Source organism: Lampetra planeri, unplaced genomic scaffold, assembly GCF_965212315.1.
Source record: "Lampetra planeri unplaced genomic scaffold, kcLamPlan1.2.h2 scaffold_709, whole genome shotgun sequence".
Lineage (NCBI taxonomy): Eukaryota > Metazoa > Chordata > Hyperoartia > Petromyzontiformes > Petromyzontidae > Lampetra > Lampetra planeri.
In genome coordinates this window covers 16,600-37,500 of record NW_027615531.1, presented here as the reverse complement: position 1 = coordinate 37,500, position 20,901 = coordinate 16,600, and the positions used below count along the sequence as shown (strand labels likewise).

The following is a 20,901-nucleotide window of genomic DNA, read 5'->3' as shown; positions in this document are numbered from 1 at the left end:
AGGCGAGGTAGTCGACATCTCCTAGTCACTGTGGTGTCAGGCTCAGGATTGAACCCACGACCTCCTGCGTACCAGGCGAGGTAGTCAACATCTCGCCGTGACGTTACCGCTATGCCGAGGGCGTCCGTGCCAGGCTAGGTGCATGTAGCGAGCCCCCCACCTCGTCGTGACGGAGCAGCGTGGCCTCCAGCGGCAAAACTTTCGCCGACGGCTCCTCATCTTCACCTCGTCGGCAAGAGCAACCAAGTTCCTGTACTGCGTCTGGCTCATGCAGCACACACACAGTACACACACACACAGTACACATAGTACACACACACACATACAGTACACACACACAGCATGTACACACACACACAGTACACACACACACAGTACACACACACACAGTACACACACACACAGTACACATAGTACACACACACACATACAGTACACACACACAGCATGTACACACACACACAGTACACACACACACAGTACACATAGTACACACACACACATACAGTACACACACACACATACAGTACACACACAGCATGTACACACACACAGTACACACACACACATACAGTACACACACACACAGTACACACACACAGTACACACACACACAGTACACACACACACAGTACACACACACACACAGTACACACACACAGTACACACACACACAGTACACATAGTACACACACACACACAGTACACACACACACAGTACACATAGTACACACACACACACGTATGGTACACACACACAGTACACATAGTACACACACACACACATACGGTACACACACACAGCATGTACACACACACAGTACACACACACAGTACATTACAGCATGTACGCACACACACAGTATACACACACTGTACACACAGTACACATAGTACACACACACACATACAGTACACACAGTACACATACACAGAGTACACACACACAGTACACACACAGTACATACAGCATGTACACACACAGTACACACACACAGTACACACACACACACAGTACACACACACACACAGTACACACAGCATGTACACACACACAGCATGTACACACACACAGTACACACACAGTACATACAGCATGTACACACAGACACAGTACACACACAGTACACAGACACAGTACACACACACAGTACACACACAGTACATACAGCATGTACACACACACACAGTACACACACACAGTACACACACAGTACACAGACACAGTACACACACACAGTATACAGACACAGTACATACAGCATGTACACACAGACACAGTACACACACAGTACACAGACACAGTACACAGACACAGTACACACACACAGTATACAGACACAGTACATACAGCATGTACACACAGACACAGTACACACACAGTACACAGACACAGTACACAGACACAGTACATACAGCATGTACACACACACACAGTACACACACACAGTACACACACACAGTACACAGACACAGTACACACACACAGTATACAGACACAGTACATACAGCATGTACACACAGACACAGTACACACACAGTACACAGACACAGTACACAGACACAGTACATACAGCATGTACACACACACACAGTACACACACACAGTACACACACACAGTATACAGACACAGTACATACAGCATGTACACACAGACACAGTACACACACAGTACACAGACACAGTACACAGACACAGTACATACAGCATGTACACACAGACACAGTACACACACAGTACACAGACACAGTACACACACACAGTACATACAGCATGTACACACAGACACAGTACACACACAGTACACACACACACACAGTACATACAGCATGTACACACACACAGTACACACACACACAGTATACACACACAGTACATACAGCATGTACACACACACAGTACACACACACACAGTACACACACACAGTACGTACAGCATGTACACACACACAGCACGAACAACATGTACACACAGTACACACACACACAGTACATTCACACAGTATATACAGCATGTACACACACACAGCACGAACAACATGTACACACAGTACACACACACACAGTACATTCACACAGTATATACAGCATGTACACACACACAGCACGAACAACATGTACACACAGTACACACACACACAGTACATTCACACAGTATATACAGCATGTACACACACACAGCACGTACACATAGTACACACAGTACACACAGTACACACACACACACAGTACACACACACACAGCACGTACACACACAGACATAACAACAACAACCGCCATTCGCCACTAAGTAGCGGTGACGTCACCACGACGCTTGTGCCAGGCCAAGTGCACCTTGAGGCCACGTGAAGTGTCGAACGCCCGCTGGCAGGAGGTCACGGGGCAGACCCAACAGGTGCCACGGGTTGACTGACTGAGACGACTGGCCAATGCACCACCTGTGCCCCCTACTGTGCCAACTTGCTGTCCCACCCACCCACCCACTCACTCAACTCACTCACCCACCCACTCACCCACCCACTCACCCACTCAACTCACTCAACTCACTCACTCACTCACTCACCCACCCACCCACTCACTCACCCACCCACTCACCCACCCACTCACCCACCCACTCACTCACTCACCCACCCACTTGCTCACCCACTCACCCACTCACCTCACTCACCCACCCACCCACCCACTCACTCACTCACCCACTCACCCACTCACCCACTCACTCACCCACTCACCCACCCACCCAGGGTGAGGGTTGACGCTCACCTGGGTGAGCGTGAGCTGCACGCTGTCGGTGAGGAAGTGGCACTGCAGGCGTGGGATGTCGCGTGATCGCAGCGGCAGCGCCGAGCGGTTGCGGGTGACCCTCACCTCGGCGCTCACCGGCGAGAGGAGCCAGACGCGGCCCGCTGGTGAGGGGGCGGTGAGCGTCATGGCCTGCTACACTCACCACCAGACACACACACACAGGCGAGAGTGGGTGGGTGGGTGAGTGGGTTGGTGGGTGGGTGGGTGAGTGGGTGAGTGAGTGGTTGAGTGAGTGGGTGGGTGGGTGAGTGGGTGGGTGGGTGAGTGATTGAGTGGGTGAATGAGTGGGTGGGTGAGTGAGTGTGTGGGTGGGTGAGTGGGTGAGTGAGTGAGTGTGTGGGTGAGTGAGTAGGTGAGTGAGTGAGTGTGTGAGTGAATGAATGAGTGAGTGTGTGAGTGAGTGAGTGTGTGAATAAATGAGTGAATGAGTGTGTGTGTAGGTGAGTGAGTGGTTGAGTGAGTGAGTGGTTGAGTGAGTGTGTGGGTGAGTGTGTAGGTGAGTGTGTAGGTGAGCGAGCGAGTGAGTGTGTCTGTGGGTGAGTGAGTGAGTGATTGAGTGTGTGTGTGAGTGAGTGGTTGAGTGGTTGAGTGTGTGAGTGACTGAGTGTGTGAGTGACTGAGTGGGTGAGTGACTGAGTGGGTGAGTGTATGGGTGAGTGAGTGTGTGGGTGACTAACCTGGAGCTGAGAGGCGGAGAGATGGGAGCTCCGTGCAGCGTCGTCCTCCCAGTAGAGACCCAAGTCGCTCACACACAGGGACTTGCGAGTCAGGTCACCCGCCTACAAAAGACAAAGGTCCCCCGCGTAGCCTTCAACAGACCCGTCGGGGCAAGTGCTGCCGGGAGCGGGCAGCAGCGGCAGCTAAGAAGGCGCTAAACACTGAGCTCCCCGCGCCCAGAGACACACACACACAGACACACACACAGACACTCACACAGACACACACAGACACTCACACAGACACTCACACAGAGACACAGAGACACACACAGAGACACACACACAGACAGACACGCACATGCCATCGTGACCCCCCACCACCAACACGGCCATCGTGACCCCCACCACCATCACGGCCACCGTGACCCCCACCACCATCACGGCCATCGTGACCCCCACCACCATCACGGCCATCGTGACCCCACCACCATCACGGCCATCGTGACCTCACCACCATCACGGCCATCGTGACCCCACCACCATCACGTCCATCGTGACCCCACCACCATCACGGCCACCGTGACCCCACCACCATCACGGCCATCGTGACCCCACCACCAACACGGCCACCGCGACCCCACCACCATCACGGCCATCGTGACCCCACCACCAACACGGCCACCGTGACCCCACCACCATCACGGCCATCGTGACCCCACCACCAACACGGCCACCGCGACCCCACCACCATCACGGCCATCGTGACCCCACCACCAACACGGCCACCGTGACCCCACCACCATCACGGCCATCGTGACCCCACCACCATCACGGCCATCGTGACCCCCACCACCATCACGACCACCGTGACCCCCACCACCATCACGGCCATCGTGACCCCCACCACCATCACGGCCACCGTGACCCCCCACCACCATCACGGCCATCGTGACCCCCACCACCATCACGGCCACCGTGACCCCACCACCATCACGTCCATCGTGACCCCACCACCATCACGGCCATCGTGACCCCACCACCATCACGGCCATCGTGACCCCACCACCATCACGGCCATCGTGACCTCACCACCATCACGGCCATCGTGACCCCACCACCATCTCGGCCATCGTGACCCCACCACCATCACGGCCATCGTGACCTCACCTGGGGTTGGTGGGCCGCGTTCTGAACGGCCACGTTGGACACGCAGAGTCCCAGCGCGGAGAGGCGTCCAGAGTCGCCGCTCAACACCTCCAGGCGCACGTGAACATCGCTCACGTTCAACTGCACGCGCACACACACACGCACACACACACATGCACACACACACACACACGCACGCACGCACACACGCACACACACACACACACGCACACACACACATGTACACACACACACACATGTACACACACACACACACGCACACGCACACACACACACACACATGTACACACACACACGAACACACACGCACGCACACACACACACACACGCACACAAACACACGCACACACACGCACACACACACGGACACACACGCACACACACACACAGGAAGGCCACTCGCTCAATCATCCTCCCAGTTTACTCACTCACCCACCCACTCACCCACCCACCCACTCACTCACTCACCCACCCACTCACCCACCCACCCACTCATTCACCCACCCACTCACTCACCCACCCACTCACTCACTCACCCACCCACTCACTCACTCACCCACCCACTCACTCACCCACCCACTCACTCACTCACCCACCCACTCACTCACTCACCCACCCACCCACCCACCCACCAACCCACCACCCACCCACCCACCACCCACCCACCACCCACCACCCACTCACCCACCCACCCACTCACTCACCCACCCACTCACCAACCCGCTCACTCACCCACTCACCCACCCACCCACTCACCCACCCGCTCACTCACCCACCCGCTCACTCACCCACCCGCCCACTCACCCACTCACCCACTCACCCACCCACCACCCACCACCCACTCACCACCCACTCACCACCCACCACGTACCCACTCACCCACCCACCACCCATTCACTCACTCACCCACCCACCCACCCACTCACTCACTCACTCACCCACTCACCAACCCGCTCACTCACCCACCCGCTCACTCACCCACTCACCCACTCACCACCCACCCACTCACTCACCCACCCACTCACCCACTCACCCACTCACCACCCACCCACCCACTCACTCACCCACCCACTCACCCACTCACTCACCCACCCACCCACTCACCCACCACCCACCCACCACCCACCCACTCACCCACCCACCCACCCACTCACCCACCCACCACCCACTCACCCACCACCCACCACCCACCACCCACCCACCACCCACCCACTCACCCACCCACCCACTCACCCACCCACCCACCAACTCACCCACCCACCCACCAACTCACCCACCCACCCACCAACTCACCCACCCACCCACCCACTCACCCACCCACCCACCCACCCACTCACTCACCCACCCACTCACCCACCCACTCACCCACTCACCCACCCACCCACCCATTCACCCACCCACTCACTCACCCACCCACCACCCACCTGTACGTTCTCGATGATGGTGGTCAGGATGGAGGTCGACAGAGATGACCACAGGGAGCCGCTGGACTTGTTCAGCTCGCTCTGCCGCACAAAGGTAAAGAAGAAGCTCACCCAGGTAGCCTCTAGCAGGGCTGTAGGGGCAAGTGCTGAGAGGCAGACAAAGCTCCCCCACGTACACACACACACACGCACACACACGTACACACGTACACACATGCACACGCACACACATACACACACGCACGCACACGCACGCACACGCACGCACACACACGCACACACGCGCACACACACACACACACGTACACACACACACACGCACACACACGCACACACGCGCACACACACACACACCCACGTACACACGTACACACACGCACACACATGTACACACGTACACACACGCACACACATATACACACGCACGCACACGCACGCACACACACGCACACACGCGCACACACACGCACACACACACACACGCGCACACGTACACACACACGTACGCACACACACGTACGCACACGCACACACACACGTACGTACACACACACGTACACACACGCACACATACGTACACACACACACACGTACACACACACGTACACACGCGCACACACGCGCACGCACAAACGCACACACACACACACGTACACACACGTACACACACGTACACACACACGTACACACACACATACACACGCACACACGCGCACGCACAAACGCACACACACACACACGTACACACACGTACACACACGTACACACACACGTACACACACACATACACACACGCACACACACGCACACACACGCGCACACACGCGCACGCACAAACGTACACACACACACGCGCACACACACGCACACACACACACACGTACACACACGTACACACACACGTACACACACACGTACACACACACGTACACACACACACACGTACACACACGCACACACACACACGTACACACACACACGTGTACACACACACGCGCACACACACACGCGCACACACACGCACACACACGTACACACACACACGTACACACACACACACACGTGCACACTCGTCACTCACCTCCCAGCGAGCCTCCAACTCCCTCAACCGCTCCACCTTCTCCTCCTGCCTCCTGCGAGCGTCGCCATCGCCCCCCTCATCGTCGCTCCCCTCATCGTCCCCCTCATCTTCGTCGTAGTCGCCCCCCCTCCCCTCCCCCTCGCCGGTGCCATGGTGGGCGCCGTGAGAGGCGACCAGGTAGACCCCGGAGACTCGGAGCAGCCACGGCTGGGAGCGCACCGCACTTAGCGGCACGCGCAGAGACACCTTGCTGACAAAGCCTGGAGACACGGAGACACGGCGAGAGAGACACGGAGAGAGAGACACGGTGAGAGAGACACGGTGAGAGAGAAACACAGTGAGAGACACGGAGAGAGACACGGAGAGAGAGACACGGAGAGAGAGACACCTTGCTGACAAAGCCTGGAGACACAGAAAGACGGTGAGAGAGACACGGAGAGAGAGACACGGAGAGAGAGACACCTTGCTGACAAAGCCTGGAGACACGGAGACACGGAGAGACAGACACGGTGAGAGAGACACAGTGAGAGAGAGACACAGTGAGAGACACGGAGAGAGACACGAAGAGAGAGACACGGAGAGAGAGACACCTTGCTGACAAAGCCTGGAGACACGGAGACACGGCGAGAGAGACACGGAGAGAGAGACACGGTGAGAGAGACACGGTGAGAGAGAGACACAGTGAGAGACACGGAGAGAGACACGGAGAGAGAGACACGGAGAGAGAGACACCTTGCTGACAAAGCCTGGAGACACAGAAAGACGGTGAGAGAGACACGGAGAGAGAAACACGGTGAGAGAGACACGGTGAAAGAGAGACACGTGGAGACAGACACAGAGACACCTTGCTAACAAAGCCTGGCACAGAGACACTGTGACAGAGACTCGGTGAGAGACACGGTGAGAGAGAGACACAGAGACACCCATCCACCCACCCACCCATCCACACATCACCCACCCACCCACACATCACCCACCCATCCACCCACCCACCCACCCATCATCCACCCACCCACACATCACCCACCCACCCACACATCACCCACCCACCCATCCACCCACACACCCACCCATCATCCACCCACCCATCCACCCACACACCCACCCACCCTCCCACACATCACCCACCCACCCACACACCCACCCATCCACACACCCACCCATCCACACACACACCCACCTACCCACACATCACCCGCCCACCCACCCACACACCCACCCACACTCCCACACACTCCCACCCATCCACCCACCCACCGCCCACCCACCCATCCATCTACACACCCACCCATCACCCGCCCACCCACACACCCGCCCACCCACCCACACGCCCACCCACCCACACACCCACCCACCCACACACCCACCCACCCACACACCCACCCACCCACACACCCACCCACCCACACACCCACCCACCCACCCACACACCCACCCACACACCCACCCACCCACACTCCCACACACCCACCCACACACCCACCCACCCGCCCCACCCGCACGGTGCCCGTCGACAGGGCAACCTAGCCTGGCACCTGACTGGACGTCGAAGGGAAGGTGAAGGCTTCGGAGGACATCTTTCTTGAGGGGCAAGTTCTCGAGTTCCAATTCACCTGCAGACACACACACACAAAGGTCCCCCAGGTAGCCTCTAGCTGGGCTGTAGGGGCAAGTGCTGAGACAGAAAAAGCTCCCCCAGGTAGCCTCTAGCAGGGCTGTTCGAGTAACAGCGGCAGATAATGAGTTAGTGGGTGAGAGACTGGGTGAGTGAATGGATGAGTGAGTGAGTGGGTGAGTCAGTGGGTGAAAGAGATGGTGAGTGAATAGGTGAGTGAGTGTGTGGGTGAGTGAGTGTGTTGATGGGTGGGTGAGTGGGTGGGAAAGTGAGTGAGTTAGTGGTTGAGTGAGTAAGTAGTTGAGTGAGTGGGTGGGTGATTGAGCGGGTGGGGTGAGTGGGTTAGTGAGTGCGTGAGTGAACGGATGAGTGAGTGTGAGTGGGTGGGTGAATGAGGGGGTGAGTGAGTGGGTGGGTGAGTGACTAGTTGAGTGAGTGGGTGGGTGAGTGAATGAGTCTGGGTGGGTGAGTGGGTTAGTGAGTAGGTGGGTGAGTGAGTGGGTGTCAGTGGGTGAGTGAGTGAGTGAGTTGGTGAGTGAGTGGGTGGGTGAGTGGGTGAGTGGGTGAACGGGTGAGTAAGAGGGTAGGTGAGTCAATTAGTGGCTGAGTGGGTGGGTGAATGAGGGAGTTAATCAGTGGGTTAGTGAGTGAGAGGACTTGCTACATCCTCAAAATCCTTCCGAGGGTGCATTACCTTAGAGATGTCTAACTACATTACCCATAGACTCATCACCACCACACAGAGACCCACAGACTCATCACCACCACACAGAGACCCATAGACTCATCACCACCACACAGAGACCCATAGACTCATCACCACCACACAGAGACCCATAGACTCATCACCACCACACAGAGACCCATAGACTCATCACCACCACACAGAGACCCATAGACTCATCACCACCACACAGAGACCCATAGACTCACCACCACCACACAGAGACCCATAGACTCATCACCACCACACAGAGACCCATAGACTCATCACCACCACACAGAGACCCATAGACTCATCACCACCACACAGAGACCCATAGACTCATCACCACCACACTGAGACCCATAGACTCACCACCACCACACAGAGACCCATAGACTCATCACCACCACACTGAGACCCATAGACTCACCACCACCACACAGAGACCCATAGACTCATCACCACCACACAAAGACCCATAGACTCATCACCACCACACAGAGACCCATAGACTCACCACCACACAGAGACCCATAGACTCATCACCACACAGAGACCCATAGACTCACCACCACCACACAGAGACACATAGACTCATCACCACACAGAGACCCATAGACTCATCACCACCACACAGAGACCCATAGACTCACCACCACCACACAGAGACCCATAGACTCACCACCACCACACAGAGACCCATAGACTCACCACCACCACACAGAGACCCATAGACTCACCACCACCACACAGAGACACATAGACTCATCACCACACAGAGACCCATAGACTCACCACCACCACACAGAGACCCATAGACTCATCACCACACAGAGACCCATAGACTCACCACCACCACACAGAGACCCATAGACTCATCACCACACAGAGACCCATAGACTCACCACCACCACACAGAGACCCATAGACTCATCACCACACAGAGACCCATAGACTCATCACCACCACACAGAGACCCATAGACTCACCACCACACAGCCATAGACACTAATGACTATAATGGCAAACTAATTGTAGTTCCAATGCCCCATCTCCACCTCAGACGAACCACGCGGAATTGTTAAAGTCCAAATCTCAACCGAAGCAATCCATTTACGGAAATCAAGGCGATTAAGATCACATCACCAGCCACGAGTATCGTACTGCCTTCGAATTCGCCGGTATACTCATAACAATACAAACCTTGTACATCTTTAACACCCTGGGAAGAATAGCAAACTTTTACAAATGTCTTGTAAAAGGCGCTTTTATATTGTTATATATAGCCGTGCCATCATTCCGAGGTCGCGCGAGGCCTACACAAAAGGCTTTTCCCGACTTTCCTAGAACCCATAGCCCCGGCCCGCAGAGACTCACCCCGCAGAAGGCCGAGGGAGAGCTGGTCGGTGTTGAGATTATCGACGTTGAGGCCTACACGAAAGGCTTTTCCCGATTTTCCTAGAATCCCTAGCCGCCGTTAGGTGAGTCTCACCCCGCAGGAGGCCGAGAGAGAGCTGGTCGGTGTTTATATTCTCGACGTTGAGGCCTACACGAAAGGCTTTTCCCGACTTTCCTAGAATCCCTAGCCGCCGTTAGGTGAGTCTCACCCCGCAGGAGGCCGAGAGAAAGCTGGTCGGTGTTGAGATCATCGACGTTGAGGCCTACACGAAAGGCTTTTCCCGACTTTCCTAGAACCTCTAGCCGCCGTGAGGTTAGTCTCACCCCGCAGGAGGCCGAGAGAAATCTGGTCGGTGTTGAGATTATCGCCGTTGAGGCCTACACGAAAGGCTTTTCCCGACTTTTCTAGAACCCCTAGCCGCGGCGAGACTCACCTCGCAGGAGTCCGAGGGAGAGCTGGTCGGTGTTGAGATTCTCCACGTACTTCCCGACGTACGTGTTGATTATCCACGCCACGAGACCCTCCAACATTGCCCCTCAGTTCGGGTTGAACGGCAACATCCGCTGGGTCGCTACAACAACAAAACACTGCCGGCTCGCTGTGTCTGCTCGTTCACCGTCTGAACTCTCTCTGACTCTGTCACTCACTGTCACTCACTAAGTCACACACTGTCACTCACTCTCTGTCTGTCACTCACTCACTCACTCTCTCTGTCACTCTCTCTGTCACTCACTCACTCACTCTGTCACTCTCTCCGTCACTCTGTCTCTCACTATGTCACTCTCTCTCTCTGACTCTCAACTCTGTTACTCACTCACTCTGTCACCCACTATCTCTTCTCTGACTCTCACTATGTCACTCACTCACTCTGTCACTGTCACTCACTCACTCTGCCACTCACTGTCACACTCACTCACTATGTCACTCACTCTGTCACTGTCACTCACTCTCTCTCTCTGCCACTCACTGTCACTCTCACTCACTATGTCACTCACTCTCTCTCTGACTCTAACTCTCTGACTCTCACTCTCTGACCCTCTCTCTAACTCTCACTCTATCACTCACTCACACTGTCACTCACTCACACTGTCACTCACTCTCTCTGTCACTCTCTGTCTCTCTCCCGTGTCTCTCTCCCCGTGTCTCTCTCTCCGTGTCTCTCTCCCCGTGTCTGTCCCCGTGTCTCTCCCCGTGTCTGTCTCCGTGTCTCTCCCCGTGTCTGTCTCCGTGTCTGTCTCCCCGTGTCTCTGTCTCTCCCCTGGTGTCTGTGTGTGTCTGTGTGTGTGTGTCTGTGTGTGTCTCTGTGTGTCTGTGTCTCTGTGTGTCTGTGTGTGTGTCTCTGTGTCTCTGTGTGTGTGTCTGTGTGTGTCTCTGTGTGTGTGTCTGTGTGTGTCTCTGTGTGTGTGTCTGTGTGTGTCTCTGTGTGTGTGTCTGTGTGTGTGTGTCTGTGTGTCTCTGTGTGTGTGTCTGTGTGTGTGTCTGTCTGTGTGTTTCTGTGTGTGTGTCTCTGTGTGTGTGTCTGTGTGTGTCTGTGTGTGTCTCTGTGTGTGTGTCTGTGTGTGTGTGTCTCTGTGTGTCTGTGTGTGTCTCTGTGTGTCTGTGTGTGTGTCTGTGTGTGTCTGTGTGTGTGTCTGTGTGTGTGTGTCTCTGTGTGTCTGTGTGTGTCTCTGTGTGTCTGTGTGTGTCTCTGTGTGTCTGTGTGTGTCTCTGTGTGTCTCTGTGTTTGTGTCTCTGTGTGTGTGTGTGTCTCTGTGTGTGTCTGTCTGTGTGTGTGTCTGTGTGTGTCTGTGTGTCTCTGTGTGTCTGTGTGTGTGTCTGTGTGTGTGTCTGTGTGTCTGCGTGTGTGTGTCTCTGTGTGTCTGTGTGTGTGTGTCTGTGTGTGTGTCTGCGTGTGTGTGTCTCTGTGTGTCTGTTTGTGTGTCTGTGTGTGTGTCTCTGTGTGTATCTCTGTGTGTCTGTGTGTGTCTGCGTGTGTGTGTCTCTGTGTGTCTGTGTGTGTCTCTGTGTGTGTGTGTCTGTGTGTGCCAGGGGTATCCGCGCTGCTACCAACCGGTCAACGTGTTAACTCGAGATTACGGCAATGTTACCGCGATCAATGATTCATTAGACTAACATCGTTCTCGTGGTGTTTGGCTTGGTAGTTAATGTGGTAGTTAGTGTGGTGTTTGGTGTGGTGTTTGGTGTGGTAGTTAATGTGGTAGTTGGTGTGATGTTTGGTGGTGTTTGGTGGTGTTTAATGTGGTGGTTAATGTGGTAGTTTAATGTGGTAGTTGGTGGTGTTTGGCGAGGTAGCTGGCGTGAGTGTTTGGTGGTGTTTAGTGAGGTGTTTGGCGAGGTAGTTGGGTGAGTCTACTGCGAGCGTGAACTCTCCACTTGAGCAGCAGCAGCAGCAGAGGTGGCTGAGATCTCCACCTACACCCCCCCCACGTGTTGGCTTCAGCTGCGGAACCACGTGGGTGGGGGAGGGTGGGGGGGAGGGGTAGGTATGGAGGGGAAGGTGCGGGGGGAGGGTGAGGTGGGGGGAGGGGTCGGTATGGGGGGAGGGTGGGGGGGAGGGTGACGGATAGGGGAGGTGGGGGGGAGGTGGGGGGGAGGTGGGGGGAGGGGGAGGGTGGGGGGAACTGGGGGGAGGGTGGGGGGGAGGGTGGGGGGGTAGGTATGGGGAGGAGGGGGGAGGGAGAGGTGGGGGGGAGGAGTAGGTATGGGGGGGAGGGTGGGGGGAGGTGGGGTGGAGGGTGAGGTGGGGGGGAGGGTTAGGTGTGGGGAGGAGGGGGGAGGGTGAGGTGGGGGGAGGGGGAGGGTGGGGGGAGCTAAGGGGAGCTGGGGGGATGAGGGGGGGAGGGTGAGGTGGGGGGGAGGGGGAGGGTGGGGGGAGGTGGTGGGGAGGTAAGGGGAGCTGGGGGAAGGGTGGGGGGAGGTGGGGGGAGGGTGGGGAGAGGTGGGGGGAGGTAAGGGGAGCGGCGGGGGGGGTGAAGGTGGGGGAGATAAGGGGCGGAGGTGAAGGTGGGGGGCAGGATTGGGAGTTGGAGAGGTGGGGGGGAGGGTGGGGAGGGCGAAGGTGGGGGAGTGAAGGTGGGGAGTAGTGGGGGGGAGGGTGGGGGGTGGTGAGTGTGGGTGGGTGGATGGAGAAGGGATAGAGAGCTGTGTGGGTGATGTGAAATCAACTCACCCCCCTCACTCACCCATCTGCTGTCACTCACACCTACTCACCCAATCAGCTCACTAACTCACCCAGAAACTCACTCCCTCACTCACCCACCCACTCACTCACACACTCACCCACTCACTCACTCACCCACGAACTCAATCACCCACCCACTCACTCACCTACTCACTCACCTACTAACCCCACTCACTCACTCACCCACTCATCCACTAACTCAATCAACCACTCACTCACACAACTCACTCACCCACTCACTCACCTACTCACCCACTCACTCACCCACTCACCCACTCACTCACCCACTCACCCACTCACTCAATCACTCAGAATCTCACACACTCAGAATCTCACACACTCACTCAGAATCTCACACACTCAGAATCTCACACACTCACTCAGAATCTCACACACTCAGAATCTCACACACTCAGAATCTCACACACTCAGAATCTCACACACTCAGAATCTCACACACTCAGAATCTCACACACTCAGAATCTCACACACTCAGAATCTCACACACTCAGAATCTCACTCACCCAGAATCTCACTCACCCAGAATCTCACCCACTCACTCACCCACTCACAACATCTACACTATGAGATCTCTTTTACCAGTGGCAAAAATAGTAGTAGGTTTTTACCCTTTTAAACTGGTACAAAACTGACACCTTTATTCAAGGCATCATGTTTGCAATAACCACAACACTAGTAGTCAAAAAAGCAAACAAAAAGAAGCAACTTTGATCATGATAATAATATGCACTGTCCCTTGAAGTTGATTGGTCCACACCCGAGACGGCTTTCTTTTTGTTTGCATTTTGACTGCTAGTGTTGTGGTTATTGCAAACATGATGCCTTGTATAAAGGTGTCAGTTTTTGTACCAGTTTAAAAGGGTAAAACCCTACTACTATATTTTGCCACTGGTAAAAGAGATCTCATAGTGTAAATGCTTGCCCCGAGCTCTCAATACTTTGATATTGCACTGTGTTTGAGTTGTACGCCTTCTGGTGTCATCTGGCCCTACACCAATGGGGACTAGGCTCTTAAGAAAGCTGTCTCGGGTGTGGACCAATCAACTTCAAGGACAGTGCATATTATTATCATTATCAAAGTTGCTTCTTTTTGTTTGCTTTTTTGACTACTAGTGTTGTGGTTATTGCAAACATGATGCCTTGAATAAAGGTGTCAGTTTTGTACCAGTTTAAAAGGGTAAAAACCTACTACTAGACAACATCTAGTTAACTTTAACCTCATAAATTAACTTTTATAAACAGACAAAATCTAATTAACTTTACCTCATAAATTAACTTTTATAAACAAACAACATCTAATTAACTTTACCTCATAAATTAACTTTTATATAAAGTCAACATCTAATTAACTTTACCTCATAAATTAACTTTTATAAACAAACAACATCTAATTAACTTTACCTCATAAATTAACTTTTATAAACAGACAAAATCTAATTAACTTTACCTCATAAATTAACTTTAATAAACGGACAACATCTAATTAACTTTACCTCATAAATTAACTTTAATAAACAGACAAAATCGAATTAACTTTACCTCATAAATTAACTTTTATAAACAGACAACATCTAATTAAGTTTACCTCATAAATTAACTTTTATAAACAAACAACATCTAATTAACTTTACCTCATAAATTAACTTTTATTTAAAGTCAACATCTAGTTAACTTTACCTCATAAATTAACTTTTATATAAAGTCAACATCTAGTTAACTTTACCTCATTATCTTCTTGGTTCTTTCGGTAAAGTCACGTAGAAGGGAAGTAATAAAATAATAAAAATAAAACATAATAAAACAATAAAAAGAAAACATAATAAAATAATAAAATAAAACATAATAAAACAATAAAAATAAAACATAATAAAACACAATTCTCACGACGTTTCGGCCACAACGCAAGCAGCCGTCCTCAGGTGGAGAACAGGTCTGTCGAGTAGACAGCGTCTGAATGAAACAGCACCAGGCTTGGAGCGACTATGTAAGCTGCTGAGATGGAGGGCGAAGAGCGCCTTGACAAACTAATTTGCATATCAAGAGGAATTTAGCATATTTATGGGAAATGCAGATATGCGATTAGTACTTGTGAAATACGTATTTCACATTTCCCATAAATATGCTAAATTCCTCTTGATATGCAAATTATTGTGTCAAGGCGCTCTTCCCCCTCCATCTCAGCAGCTTACATAGTCGCTCCAAGCCTGGTGCTGTTTCATTCAGACGCTGTCTACTCGACAGAGCTGTTCTCCACCTGAGGACGGCTGCTTGCGTTGTGGCCGAAACGTCGTGAGAATTGTGTTTGATTATGTTTTATTTTTATGATTTTATTATTTCCCTTCTACGTGGTGACTTTATCGAAAGAACCAAGAAGATGAATCCCTGCTGCAGTCACGAAAGAAGCTTTAAATCGAAATTTTACCTCATTAATTAACTTTTATAAACAGACAACATCTAATTAACTTTACCTCACAAATTAACTTTTATAAACAGACAACATCTAATTAACTTTACCTCATAAATTAACTTTTTTATAAAGTCAACATCTAATTAACTTTACCTCATAAATTAACTTTTTTATAAAGTCAACATCTAATTAACTTTACCTCATAAATTAACTTTTATAAACAAACAACATCTAATTAACTTTACCTCATAATTTAACTTTTATAAACAGACAACATCTAATTAACTTTACGTCATAAATTAACTTTTATAAACAGACAACATCTAATTAACTTTACCTCATAAATTAACTTTCATAAACAGACAAAATCTAATTAACTTTACCTCATAAATTAACTTTCATAAACAGACAACATCTAATTAACTTTACCTCATAAATTAACTTTTATAAACAAACAACATCTAATTAACTTTAACTCATAAATTAACTTTTATATAAAGTCAACATCTAATTAACTTTACCTCATAAATTAACTTTTATAAACAGACAACATCTAATTAACTTTACCTCATAAATTAACTTTTATATAAAGTCAACATCTAATTAACTTTACCTCATAAATTAACTTTTATATAAAGTCAACATCTAATTAACTTTACCTCATAAATTAACTTTTATAAACAAACAACATCTAATTAACTTTACGTCATAAATTAACTTTTATAAACAGACAACATCTAATTAACTTTACCTCATAAATTAACTTTCATAAACAGACAAAATCTAATTAACTTTACCTCATAAATTAACTTTTATAAACAGACAACATCTAATTAACTTTAACTCATAAATTAACTTTTATATAAAGTCAACATCTAATTAACTTTACCTCATAAATTAACTTTTATAAACAGACAACATCTAATTAACTTTACCTCATAAATTAACTTTTATATAAAGTCAACATCTAATTAACTTTACCTCATAAATTAACTTTTATATAAAGTCAACATCTAATTAACTTTACCTCATAAATTAACTTTTATAAACAGACAAAATCTAATTAACTTTACCTCATAAATTAACTTTTATAAACAGACAACATCTAATTAACTTTACCTCATAAATTAACTTTTATAAACAGACAACATCTAATTAACTTTACCTCATAAATTAACTTTCATAAACAGACAAAATCTAATTAACTTTACCTCATAAATTAACTTTTATAAACAGACAACATCTAATTAACTTTACCTCATAAATTAACTTTTATAAACAAACAACATCTAATTAACTTTACCTCATAAATTAACTTTTATATAAAGTCAACATCTAATTAACTTTACCTCATAAATTAACTTTTATATACAGACCCAGCAGATGCCACGGGTTGACTGCTGTGCCAGGCTAGGTGCATGAGGAGGAGGTCACGGGGGCAGACCCTGCAGGTGCCATGGGTTGACTGCTGTGCCAGGCTAGGTGCATGAAGAGGTCACGTGACAGACCCAGCAGGTGCCGGTGGGGTTGACTGCCGTGCCAGGCTAGGTGCATGAGGAGGAGGTCACGTGACAGACCCAGCAGGTGCCATGGGTTGACTGCTGTGCCAGGCTAGGTGCATGAGGAAAAGGTCACGTGACAGACCCAGCAGGTGCCGTGGGTTGACTGCTGTGCCAGGCTAGGTGCATGAGGAGGAGGTCACGTGACAGACCCTGCAGGTGCCGTGGGTTGACTGCTGTGCCAGGCTAGGTGCATGAGGAGGAGGTCACGTGACAGACCCAGCAGGTGCCATGGGTTGACTGCTGTGCCAGGCTAGGTGCATGAGGAGGAGGTCACGTGACAGACCCTGCAGGTGCCGTGGGTTGACTGCTGTGCCAGGCTAGGTGCATGAGGAGGAGGTCACGTGACAGACCCAGCAGGTGCCGTGGGTTGACTGCTGTGCCAGGCTAGGTGCATGAGGAGGAGGTCACGGGACAGACGTAGCAGGTGCCGTGGGTTGACTGCTGTGCCAGGCTAGGTGCATGAAGAGGAGGTCACGGGACAGGACCCTGCAGGTGCCTTGAGTTGACTGACTGAGATGACTGGCTGATGCACCACCTGTGCCCCCTACTGTGCCAACTTGCTGTGCTTTAGCCACCCGGCGCTCCACTCGTTGTTGTGAGCGTCGCTCCTCCGCCCTCCGTTGTTGTTGGAAGGCGACTGCCTCCAACTGCCCAGTAGCGTCCTTCACGAACCTCCTCCTTCACCCACTCACTCACCCACTCACTCACTCATTCACCCACCCACTCACCCACTCACTTACCCACCCACTCACCCACTCACTCACTCACCCACTCACTCACTCACTCACCCACTCACTCACTCACTCACCCACCCACCCACTCACTCACTCACCCACCCACTCACTCACTCAATCACCCACTCACCCACTCACTCACTCACTCACTCACCCACCCACTCACTCACTCAATCACCCACTCACCCACTCACTCACTTACCCACTCATTCACCCACCCACTCACCCACTCACTCACTCACTTACTCACCCACCCACTCACCCACCCACTCACCCACCCACCCACTCACCCACCCACCCACCCACTCACCCACTCACCCACCCACTCACTCACCCACCCACCCACTCACCCACTCACCCACCCACCCACTCACCCACCCACTCACTCACCCACCCACTCACCCACTCACCCACTCACCCACCCACTCACCCACCCACTCACCCACCCAGCCACCCACTCACCCACCCACTCACCCACTCACCCACCCACCCACTCACCCACCCACCCACCCACTCACCCACCCACCCACTCACGTTCGTAGCGCAGCGTAGCGCTAACCACTACACCCACCGCTCCCCACCCCTCAAGGCCACATGGAGGTGAATGCTCACATGGGGAAGTCAAAATAGTTTATTATGACGACTCCTACTAACTCCTACTAACTCACTGTGTCAGTGGTAGTGGTGGGGTCAGTGGGGTCAGTGGTAGGGGGGGTCAGGGGTCAGTGGTAGTGGGTGGGTTCAGTGGTGGGGGTGGGGGTCAGTGGTAGTGGTGGGGTCAGTGGTAGGGGTCAGGGGTCAGTGGTAGGTGGGGTCAGTGGTAGGTGGGGTCAGTGGTAGGGGTCAGGGGTCAGTGGTAGTGGTGGGGTCAGTGGTAGGGGTCAAGGGTCAGTGGTAAGGGTTGGTGTAAGTGGTAGTGGTGGGGTCAGTGGTAGGGGTCAAGGGTCAGTGGTAGGGGTTAGTGTAAGTGGTTGGGGTGGGGTCAGTGGTAGGGGTCAAGGGTCAGTGGTAGGGGTTGGTGTAAGTGGTAGTGGTGGGGTCAGCGGTAGGGGTCAAGGGTCAGTGGTAGGGGTTGGTGTAAGTGGTAGTGGTGGGGTCAGTGGTAGGGGTCAAGGGTCAGTGGTAAGGGTTGGTGTAAGTGGTAGGGGTGGGGTCAGTGGTAGGGGTCAAGGGTCAGTGGTAGGGGTTGGTGTAAGTGGTAGGGGTGGGATCAGTGGTAGGGGTCAAGGGTCAGGGGTCAGGGTTGGTGTGATAGTGGTGGGGTCAACGATATTTCTCAGAACCTTTTGACTTTGAATACGGCCACGGTTTATTGGATGCACTGAAATCATTTGGTAGTGAAATCATCATCATCATCAGCAGCAGCAGCAGTGGCAGCAGTATCATCAGCAGCATCACAATTATCATTGGAAGCACTTAAAGCGGGATTGCATTGTGAATATCATCATCATCATCAGCATCTGTAGTATCAGTAGGAGCATCATCGTCATAATCATCAGCATAATCAGCATCAGATCATCAGCAGCAGCATCATTATCGGTTTTATTAAGAGCTACATTCTCATCATCATCGACATCACCACCATCACTACCATCACCATCACCACCACCACCATCACCACCATCACCACCACCACCACCATCACCACCACAACCATCACCACCACAACCATCACCACCACAACCACCACCACCATCACCACCACAACCACCATCACCACCATCACCACCACCATCACCACCATCACCACCACCATCACCACCATCACCACCACAACCACCATGACCACCACCATCACCACCATCACCACCATCACCACCGCCACCATCACCACCACCTCCATCATACATTATCAAGGCATTGAGTGAACCCCCTAGAATCTCGAATCCCGAGATTAGCAAGCTCCAAATACTCTAAACGCGAGACCCACAGAGACCCACAGACACTCACAGAGACCCACAGAGACCCACAGAGACCCACAGAGACCCACAGAGACCCACAGAGACCCACAGAGACACACAGAGACCCACATACACCCACAGAGACCCACAGAGACCCACAGAGACACACAGAGACCCACAGAGACCCACAGACACCCACAGAGACCCACAGAGACCCACAGAGACCCACAGAGACCC

At 51.9% G+C, this 20,901-nt stretch overlaps 1 protein-coding gene across 2 annotated transcripts in view; it reads right to left on the bottom strand.

Annotated features, from left to right (window-relative positions):
- The window catches only part of LOC144741775 (intermembrane lipid transfer protein VPS13D-like), a 16,040-nt gene extending 2,744 nt beyond the window's left edge, over positions 1–13,296 (bottom strand). Inside the window, exons 1-9 of one of the 2 annotated variants that reach the window (XM_078624279.1) lie at positions 12,909–13,296; positions 11,292–11,429; positions 8,674–8,751; positions 7,139–7,398; positions 6,058–6,138; positions 4,634–4,753; positions 3,485–3,586; positions 2,766–2,939; positions 161–261 (exon numbers count right to left, since the gene is read on the bottom strand). In XM_078624279.1, coding sequence (XP_078480405.1) covers positions 161–261; positions 2,766–2,939; positions 3,485–3,586; positions 4,634–4,753; positions 6,058–6,138; positions 7,139–7,398; positions 8,674–8,751; positions 11,292–11,388 — 1,013 coding nt within the window. In that variant the 5' untranslated portion in view covers positions 11,389–11,429; positions 12,909–13,296. Of the gene's footprint in view, positions 1–160; positions 262–2,765; positions 2,940–3,484; positions 3,587–4,633; positions 4,754–6,057; positions 6,139–7,138; positions 7,399–8,673; positions 8,752–11,291; positions 12,601–12,908 lie in introns of those variants that run through there. The other variant, XM_078624276.1, reaches the window with a different exon arrangement.
- Between the last annotated feature and the right edge of the window lie 7,605 nt (positions 13,297–20,901).